Here is a 16174-nt window from a genome sequence, read left to right on the forward strand (position 1 = left end):
GTGATGCCCTCTTTAAAATGCTTGGGATCATTCTTGGTGAGCTTGCTAGTGGTTTATGTCCACGTTATTTTCTCTCTGGAGATGCTTTGTGTGCTGGAAGTGACAAATTTACATTATTGGAGAATTACTGTTTCTGATCTATGTTTTATTCATTGCAAACCATTTCTTTGATATGGCTGTGATTATGTTACCGGTTGAAAACAGGCCACCTGTGGCATTTTACACCAAATGGCCACAAACCAGTACACCCAGGCAACAGTCAGGTCAGCAGAGTCACGCAGATATGGTGCTTGTGCTTCTGAGCTTAAATCTGTGGGTCTCAGTTTATCATATTGATAAAACAAAGACTTGACTTGTGACAAGAAGCTTTCTACAGCACCACTGGGTCAGCTCTTACCTAGTTCCTGTGGGTTAAACACTGAACAGTGAGGAAGGTTCAGGAGTATCCTGATCGGGTTTATGGACTTGGTTAACTTGAAATGTTGCTGTGATTCTCCTGTGCATATGAATATTACTGACTATTTATATGATGGTCCTACTCCAAGTCCTTTGTAGGGCTGAGGCTGTGTTTCTTGTGAGAAGACTTGGCCTGTCCTTGGGAGGACAGCAGGTTCAAACCAAACCGAAGCAGGTTTCACACAACACAGAAGCTGCCCCATGCATTACCACAAGGTGCTGTGGAGGCCAAAGGTGTCAGCTGGGTTGGAAATAATTGGGGAAATGAATAGGATAAATTGTGGATGGAGTCTGAATGCTGAAGCTCTTCAGCTACAGTCTCAAGCAGGGGCACCATGGCAGGGCCTCTACCCTTTACTTGGCATCTGTGGGTGACTGTGCCCCTATCAGAGCATCACCTCTGCGCTTCAGAAAGATGGTGGAGATCAGAGTATACAAGAAGGTTGATTGTGACCTGTGTGTTGAAGATGATAGTCCCATCACCCACACGGGGTGCGATGAAGTGACCAACATAGTCAGATCTAAATGTGCATAGCCAAATGTGCATCCTCCAACCCTACCTACCCATGGGTAATTGAAATGGATGGTCTTTGCACGTGTCTCTCCCACGTAGCAAACCATGAGGGTGTGCAGACACATCTACCAGGGCACAATCTACTGAAGCTTCTTACTCAGCTCTGCTTTTCCTTCTCCTGGAGCATCAAACAGCCCCCTCCCCAGAGGTCATACTGGACCACATGTGGGGCCATTGGTAGTTCTCTGGTTTCCTGCAAAGCCTCTGCTTCTCCTGAGGCTTAAGATATTCTATTAATATTTTCATTAATATACATTTTAAAACCTTCATTTATTAATATTTATATATTAATTAAGATATGTTTAATAGGCAGAAGATGTTATCAAGGAGGCATGAAGTTGTAGGCTCACTGGAAAACGCAGAGCAGCTTTTGCACTTAGAAGTTAATCTTCTTCAGGTTGCATGGAGATGAACTCCCAATGATGCCTGGTCTGTGCTTTAGCATTTGAAGTCACTCCTGTTACCCATCAGTGATGCTTCATCTGGAGCTTCTCTTGGTGGCTGTGGGAGCCCAGGGTGGTGGGGAGGGTGAGGGTCTTACTGCAGTGAATCAACCGGCATGCCGAGAGCTTTGAAATGCGGATTTGCATCAAATAAAGCTCTCTGGGTTAGTTAAATATTCCTCTAAATATGCAGAGGAATTGAGTTACTGATGCTTGTTATTCTTATCTTACTCTCGGTGTCACAACATCTTTAAGTTCAGTGAAGGTTTCACTTACTAAGACGGTTGTAAAGATTTCACGTTAATTAAGAGGACTCCACTGCAAATCTGAATATGAATGAAGTTTGGCTGCTGCACCCAGGGCAGTGAATGCTGTGGGAAGATCAGACAGTGACAAATGTTGATTAACAATAAAAACACACACACAAAAACCCCTAAAACAAATGCTTCAATCTAGAACCTCTTCTGTGAGTTAAGTTCAGGTTGCCAGAAGGGAAAAGAGTAGTTTCTGACTTGAATTTACAGTCAAAGAGGTGAAATTCATCAGGAGCACTGATGAGGGTTATCCTCTGCCACCCGCATGTGGACTCAGCCATAGCACGGCCTCCCTGTCCTTAGGGAGGTGATCCGCTTAGTGAGGGGGGTTCTTCAATGGAGGAAGAGAGAAAATCTGGGCTTGATTCTGATCTTGGCTTTGTTGCTTTGGGGAAGGATCATAAAGTCCAGGCAGCCTCAACTGGTGGTGGTGAAACTTCACCTAATGGGGACGGTGTGGGCAGTGGTAGGTGTCAGGGGAATGGGGCTTCCAAGGAAGCCGCTCTTGTGCTGCAGTGTTTTGAGTGAACAATGAGACAAGAAATGCTTTTTCTTTCCCCCAAAAACCTCCCTTAATGGGGTGTTTTCATACCTGCCAGTGCTGGGAAGAGTGTACCAGTAACAGGAAGCTAGGGAAAGCAGCTGGCACTTGGGATATTTGCATTTCTCTTGCAACTCCAATGCAGAGTTACTATTGCCTGAGCTAGGGTGAGTCCTCTCCTCTTCATGTCTCTGCTCACCCATCTGGAGATAGCAACACTCACCTTTGCCTTTGCAAAGCAGTTTGGAGCGATGCAAAGGGTACTGCAGAGGAGCAGAGTACCACTCCACCTTCTAAAGAAGGACTTTGGGGAAGGAAATGGTGATGTATAACATTTTAACCTCACCAGAATACATCGGACTTGGCTTTTGGAGTGGAAAAGTGAGAACACAACAGCCTAAATAAATAGTGTTTGTCTTCTTAAGCAGGGCAAGGGCAGCATGGGAGTCTGTGGGGGGGTTTATTGTTGTTATTTTTTATTCACGCTTCCTTGAGCTCAATTCTGGGACTTGTCCTGACTGCCCTTATGTTTGTGGCAATGTGCAGGTTGGCCAGATGCAGCGGGGCATGGAGTGAACAGAACGAGGTTAAATTGATGGATGACCAACAAGAGCAGGATTGTGCCTCAGAAGACCAAGAAACTATCCTGATTAATGGGGTGAAAGAAAATGGTAAGGAACTTAATTACAGTCCATGAGGGAGCAGTGACAACTTGCAGCCAACTTATTTCCCTAATTCCTGCCATGTATGTAATTTTAGCAGTGGGCAGGTATCTCTGCAGTGTGGAGCAGTTCAGTAGATGGGTATTTTCTGCACAGATGTCACTGCAGCTATGAATCCCCACCTTTTTAGGTCTTAACAAGTACTGCTTTTGCCCATACATATGCATGGTGGGAAATATTCATGTGCACACGCAGTTTGAATTACAGATTTTAGTTTGTCTTAGGGGAAAAAAAGTCATACAAGACTATGCAGCCCTCTGCCTGTTGGGAATTCTTTCCTCTCTTCACAATTGCTTCTGAAGACACTAGCTAATCTCGGCAAAACTTGGCTGAAGGATGCTTTGTCCCTACAAACTGGTTTAAAATTAGATGGGGTAGAAGAAACAGACCCCGATTAAGCACCCATGGAAAGGGAAGGCTGCAGTTGTGACTCTTCCAGCAGCGAGCCCAAAGTACCTAACATTGCTGTATCTATTTAATTGATTCCATATTTGCTTTCGAAAGCAATAACTAATTGGGAGTAACAGTGCTCTGCTGCCTGAAAACCTGATTGGAATAAATATGCCTCTGAGCGTTTCTCAAGTCATTTGGACTAGTCACTAGCCACAGAAATGCAGGGGCAGTCCAGCACTGAGGCAGAGCTTGACATTCCCGTTCTTCACCATGTTTTTATTTCTAATTTCATGACTTTTTGCATTTTCTATTGGCCTGTAAATCTTGAGAGAGAGAGGTTTATTTATATATAAAGGTTTGACCTTACTAGATATCAAGAACTTGGTTCTCTGACATAGAATCATAGAATAGTTAGGGTGGGAAAGGACCTTAAGATCATCCAGTTCCAACCCCCTGCCATGGGCAGGGACCCCTTCCACTGGAGCAGCTGCTCCAAGCCCCTGTGTCCAACCTGGCCTTGAGCACTGCCAGGGATGGGGCAGCCACAGCTTCTCTGAGCACCCTGTGCCAGCGCCTCAGCACCCTCACAGGGAAGAGCTTCTGCCTAAGAGCTCATCTCAGTCTCCCTTCTGGCAGTGTAATCTTCCAGTTTAAACATGGTTGTGTAGGAGTTGCCCCTGAATCCAAAGCAGTGAGCCAGCAAGTAGCACTGATGCCACCACCTCCCTGTTGATGGCCCTGGGGATGAGGCTGATGCTGTTTGCCTCCTCTCACCCCAGCCATGAGGCTGGTCTCTCTTCAGAGCTGGCTGGCAGCAGATGGCTCAGTATTTTTCCACTCAGGCTGCCCATGTGCTGTTGAGTTAAACTGGGAAAGGTGGTTTTGTTTCTCCAGCATTTTAACTGTAGTCCTTTGGAGTATTGTTCACTTCAGAGCATCACCTGAACATGCACCTGATCCTAGCATGATACAAGCCCTAAAGAAACCAAGTTTTGGCATTTAACAGGAGTTAAGTTCACTTACACAAGTATAAACCTAACGAAACACCCAGAGACAGTTTATTTTATATAATAGCATCTCTGCACACTGAATGCAGCATTTGAGGTTGAATTCCAGCTTTCTGCCTCCCCCTTCTTTGAGTCTTGCAGCATTCACAGACATTCTTCTTTTATCCTCAGATTTTCCATGCTTCCTGTCAGCTCCAAGCTGATTCTTATTTTATTTTACTTCTGAAGTGGAACTGCACTGGTTAATTTGTTTTGGTGCTTAAGGAAGAAGACACCACCTCTGCATTTCTGATCTAAAAACTGGTGGGAGGGACTCAGAAATCAGCTCTTTTATTTATGTCATTTTTTAACCCTTTTCTTTTAAGGGAAACAGCACAGATTTCAAGCAAGTCAGTCTGGTCTTTTCCAAGCCACTCATGTTGAAGACATGCACTGCACTGCACTTCTGGTTTGATTTGTATAGTGGCTGGAAAGTTGCTTGAAGTCCGCAGAGTGCTGCATGGCTCTGACTGCAGCTTGCTTTACTGGCTTAAGACTTAACCAAATGGCTCTGTCCCTAAGGCTCCTGTAGCACAAAACTGCTGGAAGGGTTTGGGATGAGATTAGGGGGATTTTGACCTCCTCTAAGTTTTATGCTTGGCACAGGCAGGCAGCTCTCCATCACATCCTGCTCCTTTTCATGTTGCTCACTTGCGGGTTGGAGCCCTGACCAGCACAGTGGGTATTTCATAGTGCTGGTGTTTCCCGTCCTTTTCTAGCTGTGGTCCCTTTGTCTAATGTAATGGGCAGTAAAGTCAGTGTTTACCTCTTCAGTAAAGATGGGTGATTTCTAGAAACTGATACTTTGTCAATGAAATTCAGTTAGAGAGGGCTTAAAAAGTGCTTTAATCAAATATAGTTTCGAGACTGGTTTGGGTTGGAAGGGACCCCAATGCTCATCCAGTTCCAACCCCTGCCATGGGCAGGGACACCTTCCACTGGAGCAGCTTACTCCAAGCCCCTGTGTCCAACCTGGCCTTGAACACCTCCAGGGATGCAGTAAGAGGCTTGCTTTTCTATCAGTTTTGAATAAAAGCAATCATGCAGGTACCAAATCCCTTTGGATACCCCATTCCTTATGACAGCCTGGTGCTCCAGCTGCCTTTTAAAGGGCTTGTCACTTCTTGAAAAGCCTGTGTTGCTTCTGCTTTTGCCCCCCCAACCTTAAGTGGAGCCACCATAAAGCCACTGCATGAGCCACTACAGAAGCTTCAGGCTCAGCTCCAAGTCAGCATAGCTTTCTGGCTGGTATGAATGCACACATTCGGGTGTATGTATATCTATACATATTTATATATATATATATATATATTTAATACAGAGATATCAGAGCATGTTTTTGGATGAAAAGACACCCTATTTAAATTTCAAGGGTCGTCTTATCCATTGAAGCAGAAGTCACATAAAAGTATATCTGTGACTTTATTCTGCCATAAAGGAGTGCGACGAGGTAAAAATACAAAATCCTTAGGTTGAAAAAACCTATCCTTACATTGTTAAAAAGGCATTTTTAGAGAGATGGGAAGGATGGCAAAAACCACAATAACTCTAACAACAATTGCTTTAAACTCTGTGGTACTTTCTACTTCCCCTTGGTGTGGACAGTGACAAAAAGACTTTTAAAGCTTCTTAAAAATAGCCATAATTTTCTGCCTCTCGAGCAGCTCAGGTACGTTTCAGCTGCAGACACCACAGGGGGGATGCTTTGTTTCTTTAAGAATCTTATTTTTCCCTTAATTTTTTTCCATGTTAATGGGAACATTTTTATTAGGCTTGTTTTGGTTTTTAATAACCTTGTCAGATTGGAAAGGCAGTATCCAGGTAACGGTATGTATATGAGGAGGAAAGAACGGATGGGTTCGGTTTGTTAAACATACTCTTGTACCTCTTCCAGCTGGCTGCAGGGGGGGAGTGTTTACCTCTCCCTTCCTTGCACATCACCGTGTTAATTACATCCAGAAGGGATCTTGTGGGAAGGGTGTGTGCACTTCCCAAAGGAGCGGTTGGGAGAAGTCATAGCATGGGAAATGTCATAGCATCCTAGAATGGGTTGGGAGGGGCATTAAAGCTCATCCAGTTCCAAGCACCTGCTATGGGCAGGGACACCTTCCACTAGAGCAGGTTGCTTCAAGCCCCATCCAGCCTGGCCTTGAGCACTGCCAGGGATGGGGCAGCCACAGCTGCTCTGGACACCCTGTGCCAGTAAAGACTAGAAGAGAACACCCTCATAGTAAAGAATTTCTTCCTTATATCTACTCTAATCTATATCTAATCTATATCTATCTAATCTCCCCTCTTTCAGTTTAAACCCATCACCCTTTGTCCTATCACTACAGACCCTGATAAAGAGTCCCTCTCCAGCATCCCTGTAGCCCCCTTCAGATACTGGAAGCTGCTCAGAGGTCTCCACACAACTTCTCCAGGCCGAACAGCCCCAGTTTGCTCAGCCTGATTCTGTATGGGAAGTGCTCCAGCCCCTGCTCATCCTCATCTGGCCTTGCTCCAACAGCTCCATATCCTTCTTATGTTGGAGACACCAGAACTGCACACAGTGCTCCAAGTGGGCTATGTAAGGAGAGCACAGTAGAAGGGCAGGATCACCTCCTTCGACCTGATCATGCTCCCATTGATCACCACCAAACCCTAGGGAGAAAGGGAGCAGGGCGTTAAGCCCCAGCAGAGCTGCGAGGTTATTAAATCCTCTTTTTGTTTCCTCCCTCCCTTGTCCTTACCCTTCCAGAGCCACACGCCCTGGATGGTGATGAGAGGCCTTGCACCGCTGCCGACGCCACGGTCACGTTCTCAGCCTTGAAGGAAAACCACGTGTGCCACCGGGCGCTGCCTCCCCTGACGTCCAAGAAGCCCTGCTTGCTGAGCCCCCCATCGCCGCTGCGGCTCACGGATGTACCCGAGCACGCCTCGGATGACTCCTCTGCCCACGCCATCTCCCTCACGTCCTGCGTGACGAAGGGCATGAGCTCCTGGTCACTGCCGGGTGACTGCGAGAAGGCTCCTTTCACCATGATGGAGCCTGGAGGCATGTCAGCGTTGACGGGTGACTGCTTGATGCAGCCGAGCCGGACCTGTCTGGGCTGCTTTATTGAATCAAAGGACGGCATTGATGCAGAGCCGGGAATAAGCTTGAAAGTGGGGGATATAAATAGGGATTATGACACCTGTTCCGTCTCTGATATAGGGATTCACTGCATGAGCACAGGAGAAACCATGAGATACGGGGATCAACTGCTTTCAGACCAGCTTTTAAGCTTCCCTATGCATAAATCGAGGGCAGCGGACAAAAGAGATGCAGAAAAATCTGACAGTGATTCAGAGGACCCCACTCAGAAAAATTATTACGAGGGATTACTATTAGACAAATGCAATGGTGAGGAACCTTTACTAACAAATCCCAACCAGGAATGGGGCTATTTTGAATCTTTCATTAGTGAAAGTAAAATTGAGCTGCTTGACCTCTGCTCCAAAAATGAGCTTTCTGTAAATCTGTTTTCTGAGGAAGACGTGGACAATTACATGTTCGATGACGATGATTCCACCTTGGGAAGCGATGTCTGCTCCCTAAAGATTAGATATGAATCTTTCCAGGACAATGTGCGGGAGAAGACCACCACCCTACAGGAGGACGCCCAGTTCAACTTCTTCCCCAGCGTGTTTGGGAACTGCACCAAAAGGGACAGCAGGAGCACCCTGAAAAGGGGGCCCAGCGGTGCCACCGACCCTTCTCAATTCAAATCTGAAGAAGGCATCATCTGGGGGGAGGAGGAGGAGGATGGTGAGGAAGAGGACGGCGAGGAGGAGGAGAAAGCTGCCTTAAATAAATCTTGCAACAGCACGGAGATGGTGCAGTACGTGGGCTCCAAGAGGAGCCACTTCTTGGACTCGGTGAATTCCACGGAAGACTCCGGGGAGTTCAGTGATGACAGTACTTGCACAGAGTCCTCCTACGACGTGCTGCGGGATATCAAGGACTGCAGCCGGTACCTGTCCCGGGACCACTCTGGCTCCTTCATTCAGCAGAACTATGGGTTGCGGGCTAAGAGGAAAGTGCGATACAGCGACGACTATCTGTACGATGTGGACTCCATCGAGAATGAGAAGATCCTGGATAAGAAGGAGTGGCTCCCAGATGGGCCCAAGGAAGAAGATGATGATGAGTGGTGCCCCAAGAAGCGGCGAAAAGTCTCTCGCAAGGAGCCCCCCGTTATCATCAAGTACATCATCATTAACAGGTTTAAAGGGGAGAAGCATATGCTGGTGAAGCTCAGCAAAGTGGATGCCAATGAGACAACTGTTACCCTAAACGAGGAGCTGCTCAGCAAATACAAGAAGCTGGCCCCACTGAAGGGCTTCTGGCAAGAGAGGCAGCAGAGCCGGCTGGATTTGCTCAGATCGTCTCTCTACCACAAGCAGAATTTCTATCTTAACGGCTCAGATGCTTCATTCCTCCCTCACCCACGGAAGCGAAAATGCAAGCTAGCAAACAGGCACCGGATTCAAAGAATTAAAGCCATCGAGCAGTCAGTGAACAAGCTGGGCTCTTGCTCCTCTGATCACAAGCAGCCTTGCAGCAGTAAAGAGGATGCGGGCCTGAAAGGGCTGCCAACGTTGGCCATCGCTACCCCCAGCTGTGCCAATGGATTGCACGTTCATGACATCCCGGGCATCACTGCCGTGAAATGCAAATCCCAGGAACGGGAGCACAAGGGGACGGAGAGGAAAGTGCTCCGCAGGATCAAATTCAAAAGTGAAGCCAGGTTGAAGTGCAAGAAGATCAAAGCTGCTACCAGCACGGCGGAGGGTTCCCCAGCGCTGGAAAACCAGGACTCTGCAGCGCGTCTGAAGGACGACAACATACCCTGTGCTTCAGACAGCTCCCATCTCCCGGAGTGCCACGAGGATAAGGTTGCTAAAAATTCTCCTTTCCTACCATCCACCTCCTCTTCAGACAAGCCTCTGCCATCTGCTAATATCACCACCAATGTACCCCTGATCCCCGGAGGGTATCTGCAGACGTTGTTAGATGCTTCTGATTTGTCGAGCAACACCGGTATCTCATACTTCACCCAGCATCCCTCCGAGCAGCAGCAGCAGCAGCAGCACTCGCTCCCCAGCATCGTCCCAGCGGAAAAGCCCTTCCCAGCTCTGCAGCCAGCACAGAGCTGTGTGCTCTCCCCGCCCTCCGAGTCGGAGCTGCAGCAGTCTCCTGGCCACTTGGAGATGGAGCAGAGCAGCTTCGGTAGCATGTGGCCAGGCAGCAAAGCTGCTGGCAGCAACCACCAGGACTTCTCCGGAGACATGCAGGAGGCGGCCGGGCTGCCGAGCGAGTTTGGCAGCAGCAGCAGTGCCACGGGTGCCGATGGCCTCCCTGCCTCTGGATACACTCAAGTCACTCTGAACAACGGCAAATTGCTTTACCAAAAAAATTACATGCCGGATAACCAACAAGTGCAGTCTGATGATTCCTATCAGTCATGTCATTTTAATAATGGAGAGGGGCGCTTTCATTTCCAGCGAGGTACACTAAGTACAGATGATGGCAGGCTCATTAGTTTTGATTCAGTGGGTTCATTGTCAGTTAGTTCTAGCAATTACAGTTCTTTAAGTTTAAAGTCTTGCGAAAAGGACGGCGAGGATGATATTAACGATGATTTCTTGGCCCACTGCAGTCCCAAGCTAGTGATCCAGCAAAGCATAGATGAAATCAGCCCGTTGAAGGAGTCCACGGACCTTTTAGACATCTCCAACTTCACGCCTGATAGGTTCCGCCAGTCATCGCTTTCGGAGATGTCCCCTCCGGACACCCCCAACCTGTCCCCACAGATAGCTGGCTCCGACACCAAGCCTCTGGGCACCCTAAAGGGCTTTCAAGAGAACCCCCAGGCTGCCCTCAACAGCTCCGAGAAGGTCAAGTGGAACTGTGGGGTCCTGCAGAGCGAGGATCAGGCAGATAATGGGTTTGCTTTAAATAATCACCAGTTCCAGTTCCATATGTTCAACGATGAAGATTCTGTCAGCCTCCTCGAAAAGAGTCCATGCTTGTCAACATTTAATGAGCCATCTGGTCAAATTAGCACCAATAGCAAAGTGTCAAAATCGAAGAGGAAAAGTTCATCCAGCAAGAATGTGGGTACAAACCAAAGCTCTTCCCCGAAAGCCACCCGGAAAAAATCACCCAAAACCAACAAAGGAACCGATAAACCGCCAGGGAAAAACTCCAGGCAAGCTCCCAAATCCACCAGGAAAGGGAAGAATGCAGTGGGAGTCAATGGTGAGAAGGCTCCAGCTGTTGGCAGCAGGGTGGTCAACCAGCTGAGCAACATGGCCACTGCCACCAAGGGCCTTGCCGAGAGCTCTCAGCACTGCAGCCCAGCTGGGATGAAACTGGGCAAGCACAATGGGCTCTCCGGAGAGTGGGCACTGGGAAAAGAGGGGAGCACGGGCTGGTCGGAAGCCAGCTTGGGCAATGCCACCAGCCTCCTGGACGACGATCAGCGGGAGTTTGAGGAACCTTCCAACATCCTGTCCAACATCGCGTCGGGAATGGCGGATGTCCAGAGGTTTATGATGGCCTCCATCGAGCCCTTGTGGGGGCCTGTTAGCCACAACAGTGTTCCAGACATATTCCGGTCACCGGAATCCAACAGCCTGAAACTGAAAACTCTAAAGATCTTGGCAGGGACACCCCAAGAGTCAAAGAAGAAGGCGAATGGTGGCTCGCCACCCGCAGCCAAGAACCACAAGTCGAACAACAAGGGCTCAAGCAAAAACGGCAAAGCAGCAACCTGCGATCCCGGTCGTCCCAACTGCTCAACCGGGTTCACCACGGACATTCCCACTCCCTTTTTTGATAAGAACTATAGTAACCTGAGCACTTTAGGCAATAATGGACCTACCCATAAAAAACTCTATCGTCACAAATCCAGTTCGAAATCGCTGCGGGATGAGAACTGTAAAATCAAGCGAATGGACCGCGAACAGCCCCACAAGGACCCACCCGTGACAGCTGCTTTTGAGAAACTGAGGTAATGCTGCACCAAACTGGCTGGAATGCCCCTTAACCTCCTTCCCACCTGCTAGGCTGCTCCTCAGTTTTTCCTTCCTTGAAAGCAAACGTTGCATGAAAAAACAAAACACACAAAAAGACATTCCCCTTTTTTATCGTTTTGGTTTTGGGGTTGGTTTGGGGCTTTCTTTTGGTTGGGTTGGTTTGGTTTTTCCTTTTGAAATGCATGAAAATACTTCTTACTTGCAAGCTACCTAAAGAATGACCAATTTTCTGGCTTGGCTGGGGGTGAAAACAAAACTAACAAGGCTACTCTTTCCTGCTGTTTGGCTTCTTCGGTTTTTAATTCCTTATTTATTGGGGGGAGAACGAAACAAACCATGATTTCACGCTGTTTTTAATGATTTTTGGAAAGACTTTTTTTCTTTTTTTTTTTGAAACATTTTATAAGAAAAAATATTAAAAACAAACCACAAAAAAATAAATAAAAATAAGAGAGGTTATGCATCCAAAAGCCAAGATCTCGAAACTTAAAAGGCTCTTTTCCTTTGCAAATGAGAACTCGCTCCTAATTGAGCTTCACGTGGCAATTTTTGAGTGCTTTCTGGCCCCCTCTGCTGTTTTATCTCCTAACCTGCATCATCTAAAGCTGCATCTTCTCCACCCGCCCGCCTTTAGCGCGTTCGCTCCGTCGTGGTGGTGACTCCAGACGAGCTAACTTGAGATGGCATCAAATGTTTGATTTTTTTCCTGCAGGGAATCAGACTCCATTCTTCTTAAAGCAGAAACAACACTTTTGGGTTTTCCTGTATTTGAAGAAGAGACTCCCTTTTCTAGAAAGACGGTCGATGTTTGTTTCCTTTTGGTTTCTTTTTGGGTTGGGTTTACTTTTTGGTTTCCCATCAGTTCCTTTCTGAAATCTGCCTTGTGGTACGTTGAAATGTAAGTGCTGAAATGAAGAGTTTGAAATTGTGGGAATTTTATTCTTTGAAAGCAAAACCTAATCTGGTAATTCTCTGTGAAAAGACTGTTTTAAAAGTCATACTGTTGTACAGTAGTTTATGCACTATTACCCACAACAACAAAACAATTGTGCCAAACTATGAACAAGTGACTGTATTGTATATATTTTTACTTCTCTATCAACATTGGGTTGTGAGTGTTTTCTGCAGCTATGCCTTTTGGTTTTACTAGAAACATTCCAGTTGTTAAGTACTAACCACCCCCCTTTGAAAGCACCTGTAACTCACGAGGAAAACGATGTTGTTCACTTCTACAACTTACCAAAAGTTTTATGGACATGACTAAAAGTGTGCCAAATTTACTTACCTCATTTCATGGATTCACCCTGTGGTTTAAAGCTCATAAAGGGAAAAAAAATACAAAAAAAAAAGAAAAAGGAAAAAACCAACAAAAAAAAGGAAAAGAACGGGGGGGGGAGGGGGAAGGAAAAAGGAACTTTGAAACCGATGCTGGTAATGGTAATGTCCTCTCTTTGAAACCATGAGCAGAACAACTTCATGGTGAAGTGTTGAGTTTCAGTATAGGAGAGAGCTGAAATGGTGGAGGAGTTCAGAAACCCACTGACACGGTAAGTTTGCCAGGAACTCAAGTGTCTGCATCTAGAGACTACAGAACAGCTGCTTTTCAAGTGTCTGTTTTCTTAAAGCAAAACCTGTAGCTGAAGATCATTTGAAATGCAAAGTTACATTGCTAATTCTTTGTATCTCAGTTTTATATATTTTATAAGAACCTGGGATGAATTCTAAAAGAGTTATAAAAACAGAACTAATACGTTTCGTACCTTTATTGCTATTTACTTTTCCTTTGAGTAGTTTCTTGAACATTTTCGATGCAGAGCCTGTCCAGAGCGCTCTCTTTGTCATAGCTTTGGTGTTTCCTACATGTCTAACCTTGCGATGCCAATATAGTTTGAACTTTCAACAGCGAAGTCATTAGTTTTAAACACAACTCGGACCCTTTTCTTTGATTGAGTTCATAGGATCATAAAATCAAACGGAGCTATTTGTGATGTCACCGATCAGGGCCGGATCATACATGACTGGACTTTATCAAGACAGCATTAAGGATTGAATGCTAAATGTATTCTCAAAAGGCCTTATTTGTAACCCTACTCACCACACCTTCATCCTCCACCACAATAACAAACCCAACAAATATCTCTTTTCCTTGTGCAACTGAGAGCCTGTGCATTTTGCTGCTGATTTCTTACGAAACCTTGATATGCAAGAGCCCTGCTAACTGGGAGCTGTTGGGAGCAGAAGGACATGAGGCTTGGACATGTTTATGCAACAGAAAATGATGAGAGAGAGGAGCCTTAATAGCAGACAGGTCATGTTCTTGACCTGGTCGTGAGCACAGGACTAGACTTGGGTTTCCTTACAAGTAGTTTTTTTTCAGCCCAGGTGCAAGGCAAAACAGCAGAATAGTTGTAAGTTAATTTAGCAAAACAGCAGAGTGAACACTTAGAGCTGAAGTGGAGCTGCAGAGTGTCGATTTGGAATCAAAATGTTTTCAGCATTTGCAGATCTCCAGGTACAGCTTAGGCTCAGCTCTGAATCCCGCAGAGAACAGCAAGGTAATTGCATTGCATTTTGCTTAACAGATGAAGGAAGGAACTCTGAACAAAATAGGAGTTCTGAAAACCATCTTCTGAGTTCATTTATGCCATGAAAAATGCAATGCTGGTGTTGTCCGGAGCAAGTTGCTCTGGATGAGTGCGGTCCCCGGGTACTCTGCAGGGTGCAGCATCCCATCCCAGCAGAGGATGATCCAGAGGATGCTCAGGGTCTAATTAGGAGCTGTGCTACAGCTCCATCCCTGGGTGTTAGGCTCACCTGCAGCCACCATCCTCTCCCCTGCTACCCCAATATCTGTCTTTTCTGTTTCTATGGTCATCAGGTGCTACAAGCTCCAGCCACTGCCATGGTGTTGATGTATCCTGTTTCTTAAGCATTCCTCTGCATGCTGCAGGATGAGGAGCTGCCAGCTCCCTTCTTTCACATATTCAGGCTGCAGCTCCCATGGAGACAGGTCAGGTCCAGGGTTGGGATATGGCACTGCTCTTCTTTTTGACCCAGAACCATTGTTTGTAAGCACATTTCAACTGGCCTGCACTGTGCTCGTTATGCTTAATATTATGAATATGGGACTCATTGTAATAAGATACCCTGTACTGAAACAGGTAGCAATATTTATTGCTTGTGAGGGATATTCAATAGGGCATGAAGATAAGGCATAAAACATATCAGATGTTTTATTATGTGTTGGAAATCCATAAATACCCAGCTAGGTGTTTCAGGACGCTGTTAATCACAAATACCAGCTGCCTTGTTGCTCTCTGCTTCAGTCCTTCTGTCTTTGGTGGTCATCCCTTGTCCTCCCATAAAATCTCTGACTGGGAAGATGTTCACGAGCCTGGTTTCCTTGTGGTGTGGCACTGGCCCTTCTCTATGGCTGAAAACGTGATCTCTGTTGACTGGCCTCCAAATTTGGACCATTCGTCCTCCTCCCTTTTGATCTTGATAGAATCATAGAATGGTTTGGGTTGGAAAGAACCTTTAATGGTCCCTGCCATGAGCAGGGATGTCTTGAACTAGATCAGATTGCTTAGAGCCCTGTGTAACTTGGCCTTGAGTGTTTCCAGGGATGGGGCATCTGTCATCTCTCTGGGCAGCCTGTGCCAGCATTTCACCACCCTCATCATTAAAGATTTCTTCCCAACGTTCTTCTCCACAGAGCTGCTCTCAATCCCTTCACCCCCAGCCTGTATTGATAGTGGGGGTTTCTCCAACCAAAGTGCAGGACCCTGCACTTGGCCTTGTTGAGCCTCATGAGGTTTGCATGGTCCCATCTCTCAAGCTTGTCCAGGTCCCTCTGGATGGCATCGTGTCCCTCAGGCATTTCAACCACACTACTCAGCTTGGTGTCATTTGCTGAGACTTTGCTCAATCCCACTGTGTTACTGATTAAGATACTAAGCAGTGCTGGTCCCAGTGTGGACCCCTGAGGGACACCACTTGTCACTGATAACCATCCGGACATTGAGCTGTTGACCACTACCCTCCAGATGTGACATCATCCATCCTCATCCACTGAACAGTTCATCCATCAGATCCACCTCTCCCATTTAGGAAGAAGGATGCTTTAGGGGATCATGTCAAAAGCCTTATAGAAGTCACAGAATCAGGTTCACAGAATCATTACATAGTCGACATCCGTAGCTCTTCCCTTCTCCACTCATGTAGTCACTCCTCATAGAAGGCCACTGGGTAGGTCAGGCAGAACCTGCCTTTGGTGAAACCCTTTTTATTGTTCTGTGCATCCCTTGCCAAGTCCAGCTCCAGCTGCTCTTTGCCCTTCCCAACCCCATCCCTACATAACCAGGCAACATTCCTATACTCTTCCCAGGATACCTGCCCCTGCTTCTACTGCCTGTGCATTTCCTTCTTGCCCTTTACTCTGACCAGTGGGTCTCCACTCAGCCATGCCAGCCTCTTGCCTTCCTTTCCTGTTTTCTTATACCTGGGGATCAAGAGCTCTTGTGCTCCATGGAAAGCATCCTTAAAGATCTGCCAGCTCTGCTCTGCTCCCCATCCCTGCAGGCACTTCCCTTGGGGGATCCTCTTGACCAACTCCTTGAA

At 46.7% G+C, this 16174-nt stretch overlaps 1 protein-coding gene across 1 annotated transcript; it reads left to right on the forward strand.

Moving 5' to 3' along the window:
• Positions 1-2881: 2881 nt before the first annotated feature.
• NEXMIF (neurite extension and migration factor) lies at positions 2882-12456 on the forward strand. The gene is made up of 3 exons (XM_005144854.4): positions 2882-2999; positions 7230-11529; positions 12267-12456. Exons 1-3 carry the CDS (start codon positions 2924-2926, stop codon positions 12454-12456), a joined length of 4566 nt encoding a protein of 1521 aa, XP_005144911.4. The 5' UTR covers positions 2882-2923.
• The last annotated feature ends 3718 nt before the right edge of the window (positions 12457-16174 follow it).

Source organism: Melopsittacus undulatus, chromosome 6 (genome assembly GCF_012275295.1).
Source record: "Melopsittacus undulatus isolate bMelUnd1 chromosome 6, bMelUnd1.mat.Z, whole genome shotgun sequence".
NCBI lineage: Eukaryota > Metazoa > Chordata > Aves > Psittaciformes > Psittaculidae > Melopsittacus > Melopsittacus undulatus.

What these genes read in the sequence shown, in the direction of transcription:
- NEXMIF (XM_005144854.4), top strand. Translation starts at nt 2,924, where the DNA reads ATGGATGACCAACAAGAGCAGGATTGTGCCTCAGAAGACCAAGAAACT. An exon ending in TAATGGGGTGAAAGAAAATG is followed by an intron (nt 3,000 to 7,229) that starts GTAAGGAACTTA and finishes TTACCCTTCCAG; the next exon opens with AGCCACACGCCCTGGATGGT. An exon ending in GCTGCTTTTGAGAAACTGAG is followed by an intron (nt 11,530 to 12,266) that starts GTAATGCTGCAC and finishes TTTTTCCTGCAG; the next exon opens with GGAATCAGACTCCATTCTTC.